The following is a 17,588-nucleotide window of genomic DNA, read 5'->3' as shown; positions in this document are numbered from 1 at the left end:
TAACATTCCCAATTTGTAATACCATTTTAATAACTAAAACTGCTATCATGCAAAATGGCTTTTTTGCACTTAAATTATGTAACACTGTACTCAGTCTTTACTGAAGACATAAAACTATACAGACTAATTTTTAGTCACGCTCAGTATGCTTCCCTTCTTCTTTGCAGTAATTTCAGGTAACATACTAAAAGGTTGTTTGCCTAAAAACAGTATTACTAAATAAACAAAAAACAAGAAGGAATTTGTAGGTACTTGTTTTGGAATTACAATAAAAGTATGCATATATGGTCAATCTTCAAACAGACTAAAATGTTCTATACAAATTATCTATGCTCAAAGTGTTATAAAAGAGAATAGTTGTTTAAGATGCATTCATAAAATGTTGACGTTAGGAATCCAGCTCTGCCATGTTCTAGACGAGGTACCCGAGGCCCTGAAAAGTGAAAGGCCCAGCCTTCTAACTGGTTACTGTGACAAGGACTAAAGTGCGATGCAGGTCTCCTGAGACGAAACCTAGCGCTTGTTTCTTTTACATGCCCTCCTTCTAACAATGAGAGGCAGGTACGTAGGCAGGTAGGTAGGTAGGTAGGTAGGTAGGTAGATAGATGGGGGCGGAAAGAGGAACTATTTTAACATTTTTATATAAAAGAGAGTAGAAATCAACTGGGGATGAGCAGAAAATACCAGAAAAGGTCAACATTGTTGTTCTAGAAATATTTTTTAAATGAAGTGAAATGAAGACAGAATACTGGGTAATTTGCTATTTGCTATGCATATATCAAAAGACCTGTTGTAATTTTTAAATTCAGTTTTCCATACTTGCTAAGCACCATCTGGCAGCATTTAAACACCTTTTCACAAGGTCTCTAGGCATTTCCTCCGAGTGCTCATTAAAACTCATGATTTTCATATAGTCCGGGCCAGCAGAAAATCCTACCTTGAGTTCATCAAACCGGAGTGTGAAATGAAGGATTTCTGCAAACTGTTTAGCAAGAGCCTGCTCTCGCTCGAGATGCTGGGTGGGAGAATATGGGGTACTTGTCAAGGCTCCCAGAAGCCCTCTTAATGCTGCTTCTAAAGGAAAAAGATTAAAATGTTAACCTGTTTATATCTCCCTGACATTTGTTTATTAAAAAGTGAGCAATTTATAAATGTTACAATTTCAATTCTCGCAAAAGTTAAGATCTCTTTAAAAATCTAAATACAATCACTCAAACTGAACACTATTTAATAGAATAAAAACCTTAAAGGGACTCATTCAATTTTGTAATTCTATAAACCCAAGTTCAAAATAATGCCAAAATGTAATCTGAATGAATTACCACGATCAAAGGGCAAAATTCATATTCTCACCATTCGACACAGCGTTGATTTGACCTACAGCTAAGTAACTTCCTCAATGGCACTCCACCCACAGTAAAATCTGTGTGTGGCTATGACTGAACTACCAGCTTCTCATCCTCTGCATACGCTGTTTATTTATAAATACGAAACTGCTTGCTTTCAGCTACTATAGGAAACAAAATATTTCATTTAATAATTAGCTTTCTGAGTTTCTTAAGAAGATGGCATCTCAGGATCATAATATAAATATTCTAATTTATTACATAAGCAAAATTGGCCCTTTGAAATAAATGCTACTTTTGGAATGCCAGACTAATACTGGGTTTAAAACTGGATATACTGATATTTCACTTAAAAAAAAATCCATAGAAATAAAAATATTCAGTTAGATTACAGAATCAGAAAACCATGCTAGATTCTATTCAGAGACAAGAGTTTACAGAATTAGGTGGTGATCCGACTTTACTAAACAAATATTTCTTAATGATAATAAATTAATGCAGATCATCAACCCTTACCTACAAAATTATCAGCTCTACTATTTATGAAGACCTAATTGTGAGCCGACTTCCATGCTGTGTGCTTAACCTAGTCTCTCGCTTAACTTTCACCTTCAACTCTGACATGGGTGATACAGCAGGATAAAATGAGTTTCAAAGAGTTAGATGCTAAGGGCACAGCTGGTAAATGCCAGGTGTTTCTGACTCTACGGCCTTCTTCTTTCCACTAAAATAAATAGTTTCTCAAATAAAAGCAACATTCTACCTAGCCTTCTGTAATCTTATAAATATTAATCTGTTGTTTGCCACCAGTAATACGTACTCTCATGTGTCTGCTCTGTGCCAGGTACTGAGCTAGACACGTCATGACATTATTTGTCATCCCCACAGTAACTTCAAATTGTAATTGTCATTTTTTAATAGTAAGTCAAATCAACATTTTGACTGTCTACTATGTGCCAGGTACTAGGGAAACAGAGATGAAAGCAGACATACTCCCTATGCCACATGGAGCCTGATTATACAAAGAGAAGAAAGAGAAATTACTACAGTTGTGATGTGTGTGGAGAAGTACACAGTACAATAGAAAGGTATAAACCTAGAGCCTCACCCAGTTAAAGACTCCGGAAAAGGCCTCCCTGAGTAAGTGACATCTGGGCTGAGACTGGAGTGTCCACCAGGGAAGAGGAAGTTTGTGAAGTGACAGGGCAGGGAGCCAGCTCCTGAGCTGGAAAGAGCGAGATCCAAGACTAAAACAATACGCATAAAATGTGTGCCATAGTATGCATCCTGGCCTTGTCACCCGAATGTCCCTGGACAAAGTATTCAAGCCGGGAAGTGGTATCAGATTAGCGTTTAAATACTCCACTTCACCTGCAGTGTGGAGAAGGGACTGTAGGCGTATGGACGGTTTACAGAGGTGCAAGCATGGATGTGAAGGTCAATTAAGAGGGAAAACTTTTTTTTTGGCTACTTTGAAAAATAGTTTATTTCTCCCAAGGTTCATTTCATTGTTAATAATACAAGTGGAAAGCAAAGTTTAAAAGATATGAGAACAGGAAAAAACAACAAACAAACAAAAACCACACCAATACTGTTACAAAAAAAGAGTGCTCCAAAAAATTTGCATTTCCTAAACTGTATCAGATCCCAGGGTTAATTCCAGTGTTCAAAGCACTCTGCTGCTTAAGGGGATGGAAGACCCCCCCACCCCACCCCAGGGGTGGAATCAGGTCACCTGGCTGAGTTGGGATGGCCAGTTACCAAACTTGTGTCCATGAATGGCTGAAGCCTTCAGTGGCAGATCTAGCACAAAAGGGGTACACACTCAAGGTGAGAAGGCTGCTTATCTTATCTGCCTTTAAAGCAGCTAGGTGCCTTTTGCCTTGGGGGCCTGCTGATATGAGACAGTCCTACTGGCCTACAATGCCCGGAGTCAAGAGAGGAATCAGAGACAGAGGATCCCCGGTGGTGGTCCAAGTCTCTGCCTGAGTTGGAAAGAAAGGGAGGTCAAAGAAGAGGTGACACAGGGTTTGGTCTCTGATGAAACTCCTAAAACAAAACCACGTGGTTATGATTCTTAGAAAACGTAGATGACAAGGAGGAATTTAATGGGCCACTAAGCCCTACATTCTGGAAGAAATTAAATGGTACACAGACCAGTGCAGAAGCCAGTACTATATAAGAAGAGACCACCTGGGAAAAATAATATAGACTGACTAGTCCACAAGGCAGAGCAAGAAGGGGAAACGACTAGATGATTAGGAAGAGGGGGCCCTGCAGAAAGTTCCCCATTAGAGACAAGAGCAACTGCCACCCACCTACTATCAAAGACCAGTCCTTGAATCCTCAGAAGAGAACCCAAAGGATGTGCACTGTGGGGGATTTAAGACAGCCAAGAGACACAACCACAGTTGCTGTGGGCACTCCAGAACCTTTGGAACAAATTTTGATCAATTTAACCCAGTGAAAAGAAGTCAACATGTCGGAGAAACTCACTCGTTATGATCTCTGGAGATGGTCCCTACCATAAGCCCCTGGACCAGGAGGGAGAAAGACTGAGGGGAGACCAAGCAGTTTATCTACAGTCTGATCACATGACCTTCCCTTACAAAGCTGCCAGAAAGGCCAAGCCCTATGGACAGAGCTCAGCATCTTCCAAATTAGTCAAGTGATCCCTTTCCCATCCCTCTATAAATATGCAAATGGCAAGGGCTCAGGTCCCTCTTCTGGAGTGCGCCCACGGGGGTATCTGTACAACCCGCTCCTTGAGACTGCAAGATTCCGTGTGCTTTGTGCTGTTTATCCTCACCTCTGGCTCAACAGTGAGGCAAGAAGAGAAGAGACAAGAGAGGTAGTGGACATAACGCAAAGGGCTCAACAGACTACAGTTCCATACAGGACACTAACGCTCAGAGAATGTAAATGATGTGGCCAAGACCACACAGCTAGTGACTGACAAACACCAGCATCCAAATATAGGCCGTTATGCCTCCAGAGCCTAAAATCCAGCGACCACCTCTCCTAAATACCCATTATTTGATACAGCAGATGTGTGTATTCATTAATCCATCACTTCCTCACGCATTCAACAAACACTGAGTTCCTGTCACATGCAAGCAAGGATATGCATGCATCCTTTCAGCCAGAAAACTGGGAACATCACTCACCAGGTTATTGGCTAAGAGATGAGGAGGAAGCCATCAGATCTTACGTTTGTACTTCGCTCAGAATTTGACGGAAGCCCCTCGAACACTATAAAGAAGGTTCGAGGCTCCCACATGAGACCCTGAAAACCAACAGCCTTTTGCTATTACCTGTGTTACTACAGACCTCCCCACGACAGAACACATACCACTAGCCTGATTTAATTACAATAGTTAAGATATAAGAAAACACGTAAGCCTGACTGGTTTGGCCTATTTTACAATTATTCTCTTTTTTACTGGCAAATGCTAAGAGACTAAGATGAGCTTGAAGACCTGAGCAGCGCCTGAAGCAATTTACCTATAAATGCAGCCAGGAACTAGCAGCCCCAGAAAAACTCTAAATCTGCAAAAGTGAAGATAACCACAATTAAAAGACCTAGGCTCTGACGCCACAAAGCAATAGACTTTGGAGAAACACGACTGAAAGGCAAACAGTGTGAAAGAACCAGCTGTCGTGCTTGGGAAAATAAAGTACACCTCTTACTTCTAGTGAGAAAAAGGGTAATTCATAAAACATTTCTATCTCAACCATTATTTAAAAGCATAGCTTTAAAAAAAAAAATAAACCAAAAAAAGCCCAAAAAAACAGAACTTCACCTTTAAAGCAAAAGCTGCAAACAAAATGGCAAGCAGCTAATATAATAGAATATGGAAAGCAAGATGTAAGTAAACCAGGAAGCGCGAGGAACCTCTTGCAAACTGGAAAGCACGTGCCCTAATGGACAGAGATGGTCCTTGGTCAGCGCCGGCGACTGAGAGGCAGGTCAATGAATCAACTGCTGTCTATGCTCCTGATTTTCTCAAAATAACAGAGACTTAAAAACAAATCCCCAAACCCAAATCATTACCAATTTTTAAAAATTATTGATCTTTTTTTTTTTTTTTTCAGTTACAGCTAACATTCAACATTATTTTATATAGTCATAGGGACGTAGAAAGCAGCATAGAGAATATAGTCAATAATACTGCATGGTATGGTGCCAGGGGGGTATTGGCCTAATCAGGGGTTCACTGCGTACATTACATAAATGTCTAACCACTGTGCCGTACACCTGAAACTAGTAATTACCGATTTTTAAACCTGGCAACTAATTAAGAACTGTTAAAAACCATGAGGACCAAACAAATCACATCTCAGGTCTAAATTTAGTAACAAGCCCCCAATGCGACTTCCACTTCATGGTGTGGTTCTTCTACTAAGTTGTTTGTATCCATGTAGCATGCATAACGTTTATGAGATTCAAACATCAAACTATATAAAACACGAGTCCAGATCTTCAATTCAAATGTTTCAAATTTCTGATGCATCTATACCCCTCCTCTATGGCCACAACTTCACACAGAAAAGTCCCTCCAATTTCCATCTTTCAAATCACACAGCAGCTAAACGGCTAAATCTTACCTGCTCTGCCTCCTCCTTCTCCGAGAAACAGGATCCCACTTTGCTCACTATTGCACTGAAGGCACAATTCTAATCTGAGTAATTTTCCCCATGTGAGAGAAAAAGCGAATGGTTTTGACTTCTTTTTGCTTTAATAACTCCATCGGTAACTTTGGGTATATCACTAGCGCCCTGTTTCTCATCTTGTACAGTTTTATATATGAACTGCTCATAATCAGCAATGATGTTAAGAACACGAACATCTAAATAATCCAAGGGCCTGGGGATTAGTTTCCACATCTGGGAAAGGTAGACTGGAGAGAAATCCTAGCAAGTGGTTTCTCCTACTAGGGCCCCTTAGACTGCAATGAAATCAGAGATTTCCTTGTGGAAATCATAATTCGTCAAGGAGAATGGTCTAAATAAAGACCTGGTTGACAGGGATGAGAAGATTGTGCTGTAATCTTACAGTCAAACAAGCTATGGAACATATAAATTTAGCAATGTGAATACAAAAATGCTAAAAATTACTTCTGGTGTCAGTAAATGTCTTTTTCACTAGGGAAGTCATAATTACAAGACTTTCAACTTACCTAACCTCTGAGAAAATTCGTAAAATTTCTTTAATTTGCCTACTAGTGGAACAACTGCACCCCACGCCTTCTCTTGTAACTTCTCATCTGCTGGATGCTGGATTGCCTTCAAAATCCAAAGGGAAAAAACGTTAAGATTTTTAAAAATCACAAAAGTATACCTTTTACATTAAAATATAGGTTTCAGCAAAAGTCAGAAACCCAAGTATAATCTATAAAATACCGACTAATAGAATGCTGAGAGGGCCTTCTCCACTCCATAGATGCAGCAAACCTACTGTGATACATTCTTGTTAACCTTGCAAAGGACATGGATATAATAGAATAAGAAATCACACAATATATGGTTGTTGAATGTATTATGCCTTGGTACTTTTTAGAACCATAAAAGGAAACCATTTTATAATGTTCCCCATGCCGCAGACAGGCTTTCTTAGTAGTTCTTTGTCAAATAATTATTTTAGTGGAATAAAAGAAACCAAAAAAGGAAGGCAATAAATGAAATAAGATACCAACTCTGGGAAAAGACTAAGAAACTTGCAGTAATTCAAATTCCAGGGTCCAAAGTAGCTTTAAGAATCTTAGCAAACACTTAAGAATCTAAATCAACCTGAAATACGTGACTTTCATACTTACTCCCTCTAACTAAAATCTTATTCTGGAGTCCACGTTTTCTTGGGTTTTCCTGAATAAGACTGTGAAAACTAGTTGCAAATTTGTAAGGGGAGAAAATAAACCATAATCTAGAGACCTTAATATAAATAGGAGTATGCCTCTTTTTAGGCCCAGTCGTTCAAACCACTAGGCAATATTTTGTGAATATAGAGGGCTATTCCCAAAGAAATGTTATTTTCTTGCTTTCACCTTTCTTTTGCTTTTCTTGATCTTTTATGCAACTTAATGCTCTTTTGACAACCTGGCTTGCCTCCTCTAACATCTTCTAGCAATCAAAACACACCATCTGAAACTGAAACTCCTAAGCAAGGCCAGGGTTCGGGGGCCCCCTATAAACATTATCAGGAGGTACTGACATGTTTAGATTTCCCCAAGGCACTAGTATTCTGACTCCATCTACGCAAAACCAAAAAACAAGAAAGCAAAATAAAGTTGAAACCAGATAGACTCAAAGGATGGCCTGACTAAATTAGCTACAAACTAAATAAATGGGCCATATATTGTCTAAGCAATGTGCTTTATAACCTTGCCACTATATTCAAATTTTCTTGATTTTTTTTATATAAACCTTTTTAAATGATGCTTAAACACAACAGGAGTCTGAAGTGAATCCCATGTATGTGACTATCCAGAAGTATTTTAATGATAAAGAAAATCTGACACTACAACATATAACAATCTTTATTTCACATTATATTAATATGAATATTTCAAAGGAACTGGGACATTATCCTGATGTATATGAAAAACACTTTTAGCCTCAGCCCTTTTAGTCTCAGCAATGTTTGATAGCAAGTAGTAAAAAATTGTTTATTTTATTTATTATTCAGGAAATGAGCAAGTAGATAAAAAATTCTAATTTATTTTCTTCGGTAGAGAAACCAATCCAACTTTTCTTGCAAGAATCTAAAAATGATTTTCTAAGTATCTCCTCATTGCCATAATATCAAAATGTTCCAGCAAATGTCACCCACTTTCATAACTTGATACGAGTTAACTACTTCCTGGCTCTGCCTGGCCTGGATTTAGAACTGAAGACTGGCTGCTCTTTTATGACATCTTACAGTTCTTACAATTCTGATTCCTCTCCTGATTTCACATCGGTTTTACTGCTGTTAGATCATGTTTTTGGTACAGCACCCATTACAGCCCAACAGGCAGAAGAGCACTTGTAAATGTCAAAGCTGAGGTTGTCACGAAGCAGGTAGTCTAACTCTCATTTTCAAAACTGGTGAAACTGTCAACGGCTATATCAAAACAGTAGTGGAAAGTTCTTATTTCCATCTCTAGTTGGTTCCTCCTAGAGAATAAGCTTTGCTTATTTAATAGATTCTACATTAAATCTAATTTTATTAAGAGTCCTGTTTAATAAAATGCAATTTAAATAAAATATATATAATTCAATAGCATCTTTTGGAGACTATTTTCGAAAATGTAAGATTCTTATGCAAGTGTACAAATAATTTTACAGATCTTATTTTACAACACATTGCCAGACTCACTTCCAAAAAGACAACCATTTGACAATATCATCTGCACTGATTACGACTACCTGTTTTTTCATAAACCAACCAATATCGAGCTTTTAACAATGTATTATTGTATACAGTAAAACTTCTTGACAGTGATGTGTGCTTAAGAGCAAACCTGAACTGTTCTCTACTGTCAGCACTTTCTCACAGGCAGAGGGGTTCTAAGTCTTCATGCTGACCTATGATAGTTATGGTGGTTGTATATGTTCTCTGTATATTTGGTATATAGTCAGCTTTTACTTGTACCTTCCTTTCTTAATTTAAATTGTTTTTCTACTATTCATAAGTCTTTTCTGCTTATATAGTTAAACCCAAACATCAATATACATTCCTCAGTGAAAATTTCTTCAACACATTTATCTGTCTACAAAAGATTTAAATGCTGTTTTTTAAAAAGAGTTTGCTAGCTTACATATTTTATATCTGTTTTATTGACCTAGTTCTCTGTCCTTAATTCCTTTACCCAACAGTTTAGTGATGGTACCTTTACAATACGTCTCAAAGCACTGAAAGGTGAATCTCTTACCATTGATTTTTATTCTCCTACTGATTTTTTAGTGTTCTTCAGTATTATTTTTCTATAACTCTGTTTTTAAACTTTGAAACATTCACTTTCCCGCATGACCACTCATGGAACACTATGAGTGAACTGTATGTGGCCACATTTTCTATCTCCTCAGGAAAGCACAGCGCTACTTAGTAACTATGGAGAACATCAATCTTTGCTTATAGCATTAAGAGCTCCAGATTTCATAGCTTCAAAAGCCGTCCTTGAAATGACCTCTATATAAACTTTTAGTTTATTTTACTCTCTTCTAGAAGATTACAACTGAATCTTATATGCATTCAATTACATCAACATCAAGACTTTAGGGAAAACCCTTCCCACACAGAAGACCTTTAAACCCTTCCACTTAGGCAGTTTTAAAAAAATCCTAAGAGTTCTACCTTAAAAAAAAGAAAAAGGAAAAAGAAATCAAATAGGTAATGGCATTTTTTTCTTTATTATTTATGGAGACAACTGTAACCAGTTGATAAGAACTCAATTATAAAACAAACTTTAAAGAAGTTTAATGATATAACACTGATGGACATTTTCAAAGAAATAGCAGCACTAATAATCAATATGGAGAAACTATGAAACATTTTTAGAACAACCTGTGAACTGGTGTGACCTGTAGGGAAAGAATAATTTATCAACTAGTAAATTAGGATCCTGCTTAATGATTTACATCTTCCACTTCCATAAATGTTTGATTTTTTCAAAGTATGTTTAAATGTTTAGAGAACCTGAATGTCACAGAAATGGTTACATGCCTTTATTTATTGAAATCTTAAAGTTTTATTTAAGCTAATGATATGACAAGATTAGTCTAAAACTCTCGTATTTCTTCAACAGCTACTAACTGCTTGCAAAGCACAGCACTAGCTGCTGCTAACACAAAAGTCAGTGAAAAACCACGTCTACTCTCCTCAAGCTGGAGGTACAGTGGAGGAGAGAAAAACATCAAATATCAATGGGTTTTTTTAAAAAAACCTGATGGCTACCATATAGGAAACACGTGCAAAGTACCAGGGCAAAGGAATAAGAGGAAGTAGGCGATCATTGTGATTTGAAGAAAGGATAGGGATTGAACAGGAAAAGAAAAAAGGAAGGTGCACATGCCAGACAAAAACAAAGGCAAGGACGGGTGCATGGGTGAGACGTTCCAGAAGAAGCAGTCGGGTGCAGGAAAGGGAAGGTAAAAAAGGAATTCACATGATGTCACTTCCCTCAGGTAATGATATCACCAACTAATCTAAACTAGGAAACATGGAATCATCTAACTCTTCTACTTTTACATTAAACATCCAGCCAACCACCAAAACCTGTGTCCCTTAATCCAAAACGTTTCTTGAATTGTCTTCTTCTGTGCCTGCACTTCATTCTGCCTTCACTATACTCCAAACGCTATTAGAGGAACTGAGTTGGATATGAACTGTAGATCGATCCTTGATAGCCTTTGCACAATTAGTTACAGAGAATAATAAGAGAAGCAGAGGTGGGGGTAAATGAAGAAACAAAGCATGGGCTATGCCTTCGAGAAATGTGGTAATGAGAAAAAGAGGCTAGGGTGTTTCTTTGAGCAGTGCAGGACAGCGGAGTATGTGTATGTGCCAAGGGAAAGAAGTCAGTAAGAGAAAAACAACAGAAGATATAAGTAAGAGAAGGAACTGATTAAAAGAACCAAGTTCTAGAGGAAGATGGAGAACAAAGGGAGAGAAGCCTTTGTCTTGGTAAGAAGTAGAGACACAGCTTCTTCTGAAACACAGGAGAAATGGAAAAAGAGACAGACAGAAAGAAACCTGGTAAGTTCAGAACTTGGGGAGAATAAAATTGAGGCAGTCCACACCGAACGTTTGCTCTGTGGTGTCAAGTCATCAGACAGAGTTGGGGCTCGCAGGCCTCAAGGACGACTTCAGCTTTCCCCAAGGACGCTTAGGAGCGGGAAAAACAGACTGGCGGAACAAAAAAGCCAAAGAAAATTCTGTTCTCTCCTCCTCTCCAAACAAAGGACAAACAGTTCCCTATGGATACTGCAAATTTCAGGTGTGAGAGCAAGCAAAAACAAAAACAAAATTTTTGTTAATATATGCAAATTACATTATTTGTAGCACACTGTTTTCCTTTTACTTTTATATCACTGCAACCACTTTCAAAATAATGCAAGTGCTCTTCCTTTACACATAATATTTAATACTTAAGAGAATTCTGAAGTATAGAAAACAATAGACGAAAATTTCAGTTTATTGAAAAATGCGTATGTTTTACCTCTCGTATTTCATGGCCAGCTCCTCTATATGACTGCAAGTCCTCCAAGATGCCTTCTGCATCTTTTAATACTACATTCACCTGATTATAAATTTCCTTCTCAGACTCTGTAGGCTGGGCATCTAAATAGCAGGAAAGCACAAGAAAATTCATAGTCACGTGATTTTTTTTTTTTTTAGTACATGTATAACTCTAAGCAATCCAAATTTCTAAAAATGACTAACATTTCATTCAGTGTTAACTTTGCACGTTTGAAAAGATTGATAATTTTTCCATGGTTCTGCACTTGAATAACTAGCCTCAACTTTGTAAATATCACAAAGAAGCAAGGGAACACCAAACGTTACTATTTATTATAGTTACAAATCATGACTTGGTATAGTAAATGAACTTGAAAATTATATTAGGTTGGTACAAACATAATTGTGGTTCAAAAGGTTAAAAAAAATGCAAAAACCGCAATTACTTTTGCACCAACATAATTCAAAATTTAAATTGTGATAGCATTAATAATCACTTTTTCTACTACTTTCATCACTGAGTAATGACTATAAATTCATCAGTAATGGTCTATTTTAATGCAACAGAAAAGTCCTACTACTATAACTTGCTCTTCTAAGGTTTAACACTTAAAACAACTTTATTTTCCTATAAACTTCATTTTAATGACTGAATTTTGATATAAAAAATTAAAAAGTATTTTAAAAGAACAGTTTTTGATGCTCCTCTTTTCTAGAGACCACTTTAAATTCTGTACCATTGAACTTCTCTGCTGATGAACACAAGGTCAAGATCCCTGCACAGAGAGTTTCAAAGTATGAAACAGCTTCAGAATGACTAGATAATGAAGTACTTGTATTACCCAGTTTTCAGCCCACAATATTATCAGTGAAATTCTTCAATACTAAAGTGAAAACTGAGTTCCTACATCCCTGAGGTTTAGTGAGAGAACATGAAGGGAAAATTATAGTTACAAAAAGCATAATCAGGAACACAAACATATGGGCATTTCGACCACCTGCAGTGTTAGCCGCACAACATATATTAGCAAATGACTAAATCTGGATTTCTCTCTGCTGGACTCCAGGTAACAGAAATTCTGTTTTTAATATTGTGGTCATTTGTTTCTCTAAGGATAAATTTTTTTTAAATAATTTTATTTTTTGGAGGATAGTGGGTGCTCTGTGAGGAAACAGAGTTTGTCTTCCCAACTAGGCTACTACAGATAAGGCATTAAGCACTTAAAATGACAAACATTATGATTACTATAATGTTTTAGAGAAAAATTATGCTGGCAGAATTCCTCCCTGCTAAAATTTTCTTACGAAGGTACGGGAGGCAGACCAAATATATAATATGAATTAACATTTTTGATAAATCTCTTTGTTTACCAATCATATAAAACTAGTACCTAGACTTTTCTTTCTGCACCCTCTCCACCTTCCCGCACAAATACACAGTGATTTATTTATTCCTTTCCTTAAAAAATTAAAGAAACTTAGTGCATACATGAAACTAGGAGTCCAGATGCCTAAAAACTGTAACTTTATTTTGCCCTTGGGGCAAGCCATAATTCAATTCCACCTATTAAACCTGCCAACTAGTCAAAAATATACCACGTATTTTTTAAAATCAACAATTATAGTACCAAATTTTAATTTCAGCATACTTAAAATAGTACTACAGAAACAATAAAGTAACATTTATGTGCAAAGCCAACTTAAGAATCTGTATTCTCCAATCTGTTCCCTTATTTTTCAAATTTCTTTTTCAAATACAAAAATCATGTATTTTTTAAATAAAAATATTATGATGAAATAATTACACAAGAGAAGCCAATTGAAAAATTAAAAAGACTCTGTATCCAAAGCTATAAAGGTATTACTGGGAGCAAATAGTGATATTGTAGCTAAATGATGTTTTAAAAATCAGAGTTTGTCATTTAGCAGTAATATCCTTTCACATTTAGCCAGACAACATTCTCCAAAGTAATAGTTAGACACACATTTTTAAAAAGTACACCTCATAACATTTATACTTACACCAGGTGCAGTAGAGAAAAATACTTTTTACATGCAAAACAGCAGTTTTATACTTTTTCATATGGATTGTGACTATAGACATACATCCAGAGTAAACACATATCAAAGTTTAAATTCATGAAGAGGGAATTCATGACAGAGGACAATATCTTGACTTTTATATATCAAAAGATTTTTGTAAAGTTTGCAAATACTGAACTATATATTTTTAGTGTGGTGACTAGTTGTTAACAGAAAATGTGACACTGAGACTTACATACAAAGATATATTATCAAGTAGACTTAAATAGACCTTGGAAGTGATTAATAATTATTAAAGATTTAATAAGTACCAAGAAATTTAAAAATAAAGAAGATTTCAGTTTCCTTCCCCTAAGGGTGGAAAAAATACCCAGCACCACACTGATTAAACATTTTTTAGACTGTCACGGGAAAGTCACATTTATAATTTTGAAAGCTGCTGAAGACTGCTGTAGAAATGAAGACAAACAGAAAATAGCAGACAGGTAGGCACTATTTTACTGACAGCAAGTCATGCAAAAAGGTGAAATACTAGGGAGGGGAAAAGACTGTATAAAAGAAAGCTTTTTTTTTTTCAAAAAATGGTATCATATAATGCACCCAAGACTTGTCACTTTGATTTTTCATAGCAAAGAATGAAAAATGTTACTACTTGAAGAAAAATGTACCACTTAGCCAGCTAACAAAAGGACATTCATTTGATTGCCAAATAATGTATTTACTACAGAGTAGGCAGTGATTACTCATCAAACTTAGTTTTAAAGCTGTTCAAGGGAAATGACAGCACGTTTCAGCTGTTCTTATTGTTTGAAGATAAAGTATTTTAATAATTTCATACCAGTTTCTTATAAAAGAATCACTGAAAATAATTGCTAAAATTGATGTTGTTATGGTACAAAAGGAGGCAAAGATCAGCTACAAAAGGAAAAGTAAATAAAAAGTAACTCACATAAAAATTCTAACTGAGATTAGAGGTCTTTCTGCTTTAATCTTGCATTCATTCAGTAAATATTTACACTCTGTCTCCATAAGCTTCGTGGAGGCAGGGACCTCAATGTACAGTAATACCACTGTAGAGTATGTAACCTCAGTATCTAGTAGATTTTCTATAATAAATATTTGTTGAATGAATGAGAAGGTACAGATATAAAAATACGCCTCCAGCATGAGTTAAAGGAGGCTATTATGCATTTTTATCTCTGAAGAAATAAAGTTCTACATCATTTTAGAAAAATAACTATAAGAAAATGTCACCAGAATAAAGACATTTCAAAGTACAGGGCAAAAGCAATTGAAAATATGAAAGAGGTACAATGGAAAAATAAAGTTAGACTAAAAGAGTGGGTATCAATATTTTTAAAAGGTGGGGGAGGACAGGTAACACAAAAGACACAAGAACTGGAGGAAATGTATGACTAAATGGAAAGGCACTAAAACAAACAATCAGAGAAAGTGAGAATCTATTTCTAATTTACAAATACCCACCTATATTCACCTGTATTTACTCTCCTACTTTGGTCTAACTGAAGATAAGCAAATCAAGATTAACTAACAAATATTGAACTTCTTTCATTTACAAAACACTATGCTAAGATTGGGAAGGGACATAAAAATAAATCAAAGTCCCTCTTCTCCCAAGAACCACAATTTAGTGAATATATATGTATATACATATATACATATGTATATATGCAATAAATTAACAATGTCATTATAAAATAAGAAACTCCAAGAACTAGAGTAGGTTACACAGGCCCCAATTCAGTGCTTTTTATATGCTGTCATTGGCATAACTGCTGCCCAATTTTACGGGGCAATTCTGAGCTTTTATCTTAACTGAACCATTATTTTTAAAATAAAATCTTATCATATAGGTATAACTTGTTTTAAGAAAAAGACCCTCTTTCTAGTACCTCAAGAATAGATAACAATGAAAACACGGATTGTCATTTCCTGCCTTAAGGCCTCTGTACATGTTCCTTCTACAATGCCCTTCACTAAATTAGCCTGAAACATTCTACCACACCCTCCATGACCGAACTCAAAGGTCACCATCAGAAAGTCTTCTGTGATGCCCAATCTACTCACTGCTAAAGTTAATCCTTTCCTGATCTATACCTTGAATGTAAATTATGTAAAGAAAATTATTAATTTGCATTTCTATCTCTTCTACTAAATTGAGAACTCCCAAAAGGCAGATGTTGTATCTTTGTTATCTCTGCGTCCCCTGCACCTACTTGCTGGCATATAGGAAGCAAGCCATAAATGTGCCTGAACTGAAGTGAAAAACAGCACTTGTGTGTGAGCACCTAAGTTAAGGGAGTAATGATTTACAATAAAGATATAGTCTTCATTGTGTAAACCATAGGATTCCACCAAATCCTGTACTAGACATGTACTAAAATAGTTAGTTTGTATACAGCTTGATGCAAAATGCCAGTACATCTATCTGTACGGAATTGTTTCCATAGTTGCCCAATCGTGGAGATAGATACACTGAGCTAAATTTAACCAATTAGAATGATGGAAATAGTAAAACTAAATTACTCTGGTAACCTGAATATTTACTCTTCATCTAAAAATAGATAATGGAGTACTAAATATTTCAATAAAAAGAATGTTGCTTTTTTCTCAGCAATCATAAGGAACTGATGAATAAACTGTTGGCAATTCTGAGTCTGGTATAAAACAGTTTGAGAGAGGCCCAATCTGATGGGCTGAGGTCACTCACGCTAGTATCCTAATGTTAAGGTAAACTTTTATCAAAAGAAAAAAGATTAAGATGCAAATGGAAGAGATAAAATTAAGAGTATTCTAATGTTAGAATCAAAAGAAAATGTATTTTAAAATCTACATAAGAAATAACGGGTAAACTCTAGCCTAGTATACAGTATGTGTTCACTAAATTTCTTTCACAGTATACCAGTAAGTGTCAAACCAAAAGTTCTACATTGGCTGACAGGCAACAAATACCATTTTAAAATTTATATCTGCCTTTAAGAAGTTAGCACTTTATATATAATTCTTCAGTATTGGTTATTGCTTTTGTTGCTGTTGTTAGCAATTTTAACCTTTTCCTGCCACTAAATTCGCTATTCAAATTTTAAGGATGATCCAACCCTCCCCTCCCCCCGGAAAACCAAGACCAAATAATATTTTAAATACTACAGTAAATTCATGCTTCTCACTTGACCACAACATAATGCTAGGTTTATAAAAAGATCAAGTGCCAAGTCTTGAACAAGATCTTGACTGTATCAAAGCCAAGATTCTGCAAATGTAAGGAATTTGAGACAAAGAGTAAAAAGGAGACAGAATAACAGAAAAATATACAAGACCAAGTTTGAAACAGATGCAAATAAACTAAAACACAGCTGTAATGTAAGTTGCCTCATCTGAAAGAATCATCGTCAAGTCAGCAATCTGCTCAACATCCCCAAGCAGATTAAAATTCATGCTAAACATGCACTTAAAACAGCACTGTTAAATTGTTGAGAAGGGTCAAGAAAACCAATATTCATTTAATGACATGTTCCCCTAAAAATCCAGCAATTTATCATGGTCCTGATATTGACATTACTGCTCTTTGCTAGCTGCATACAGTACCCAAACTGTAACAGAACATTTATAGGAATGTAATAAAAGTAGAAAAATATCAGAGACCATAAATTATTCCATAAAATGGAGATAAGCTATAAATTGATGTGTTCCTATGAACTATCCCAGTTTAAAGAAAGAAATACATAAATTACTCATAAAGTAGAATGAATTTCATAATATCACATAAATTGAAGTTGACGGAAAGTGCAGTGACTCTGGGTATTTATTTTAAGGGATTTGTTTATTTTGTTTTTAAAATCAGAAAAGGTCTTAAATTTTAAGTATTTAAAAATCTGTGCCAATGTTTTACTCTTAGGTGATAATGCAAGGGGGATCACATGATTTACAGTCTAAAGGCTCTCTCTTCACCCTTTCCTAAC

General features: G+C 35.9%; 1 protein-coding gene across 9 annotated transcripts in view; it reads right to left on the bottom strand.

Moving 5' to 3' along the window:
* CYRIB (CYFIP related Rac1 interactor B) overlaps nt 1–17,588 on the bottom strand; it is a 130,871-nt gene that overhangs the window by 11,951 nt on the left and 101,332 nt on the right. For all 9 annotated transcript variants that reach the window (XM_074316757.1, XM_074316756.1, XM_074316759.1 and 6 more), the window contains 3 exons: nt 11,546–11,667; nt 6,527–6,632; nt 938–1,074 (listed from right to left, as the gene is read on the bottom strand). In XM_074316757.1, the coding sequence (XP_074172858.1) occupies nt 938–1,074; nt 6,527–6,632; nt 11,546–11,667 (365 nt within the window). The remainder of the gene's footprint in view (nt 1–937; nt 1,075–6,526; nt 6,633–11,545; nt 11,668–17,588) is intronic.

Source organism: Rhinolophus sinicus, chromosome 6 (assembly GCF_057876585.1).
Source record: "Rhinolophus sinicus isolate RSI-liver-muscle chromosome 6, RSI-T2T, whole genome shotgun sequence".
NCBI lineage: Eukaryota > Metazoa > Chordata > Mammalia > Chiroptera > Rhinolophidae > Rhinolophus > Rhinolophus sinicus.
This window is presented reverse-complemented; position numbering and strand designations above follow the sequence as displayed.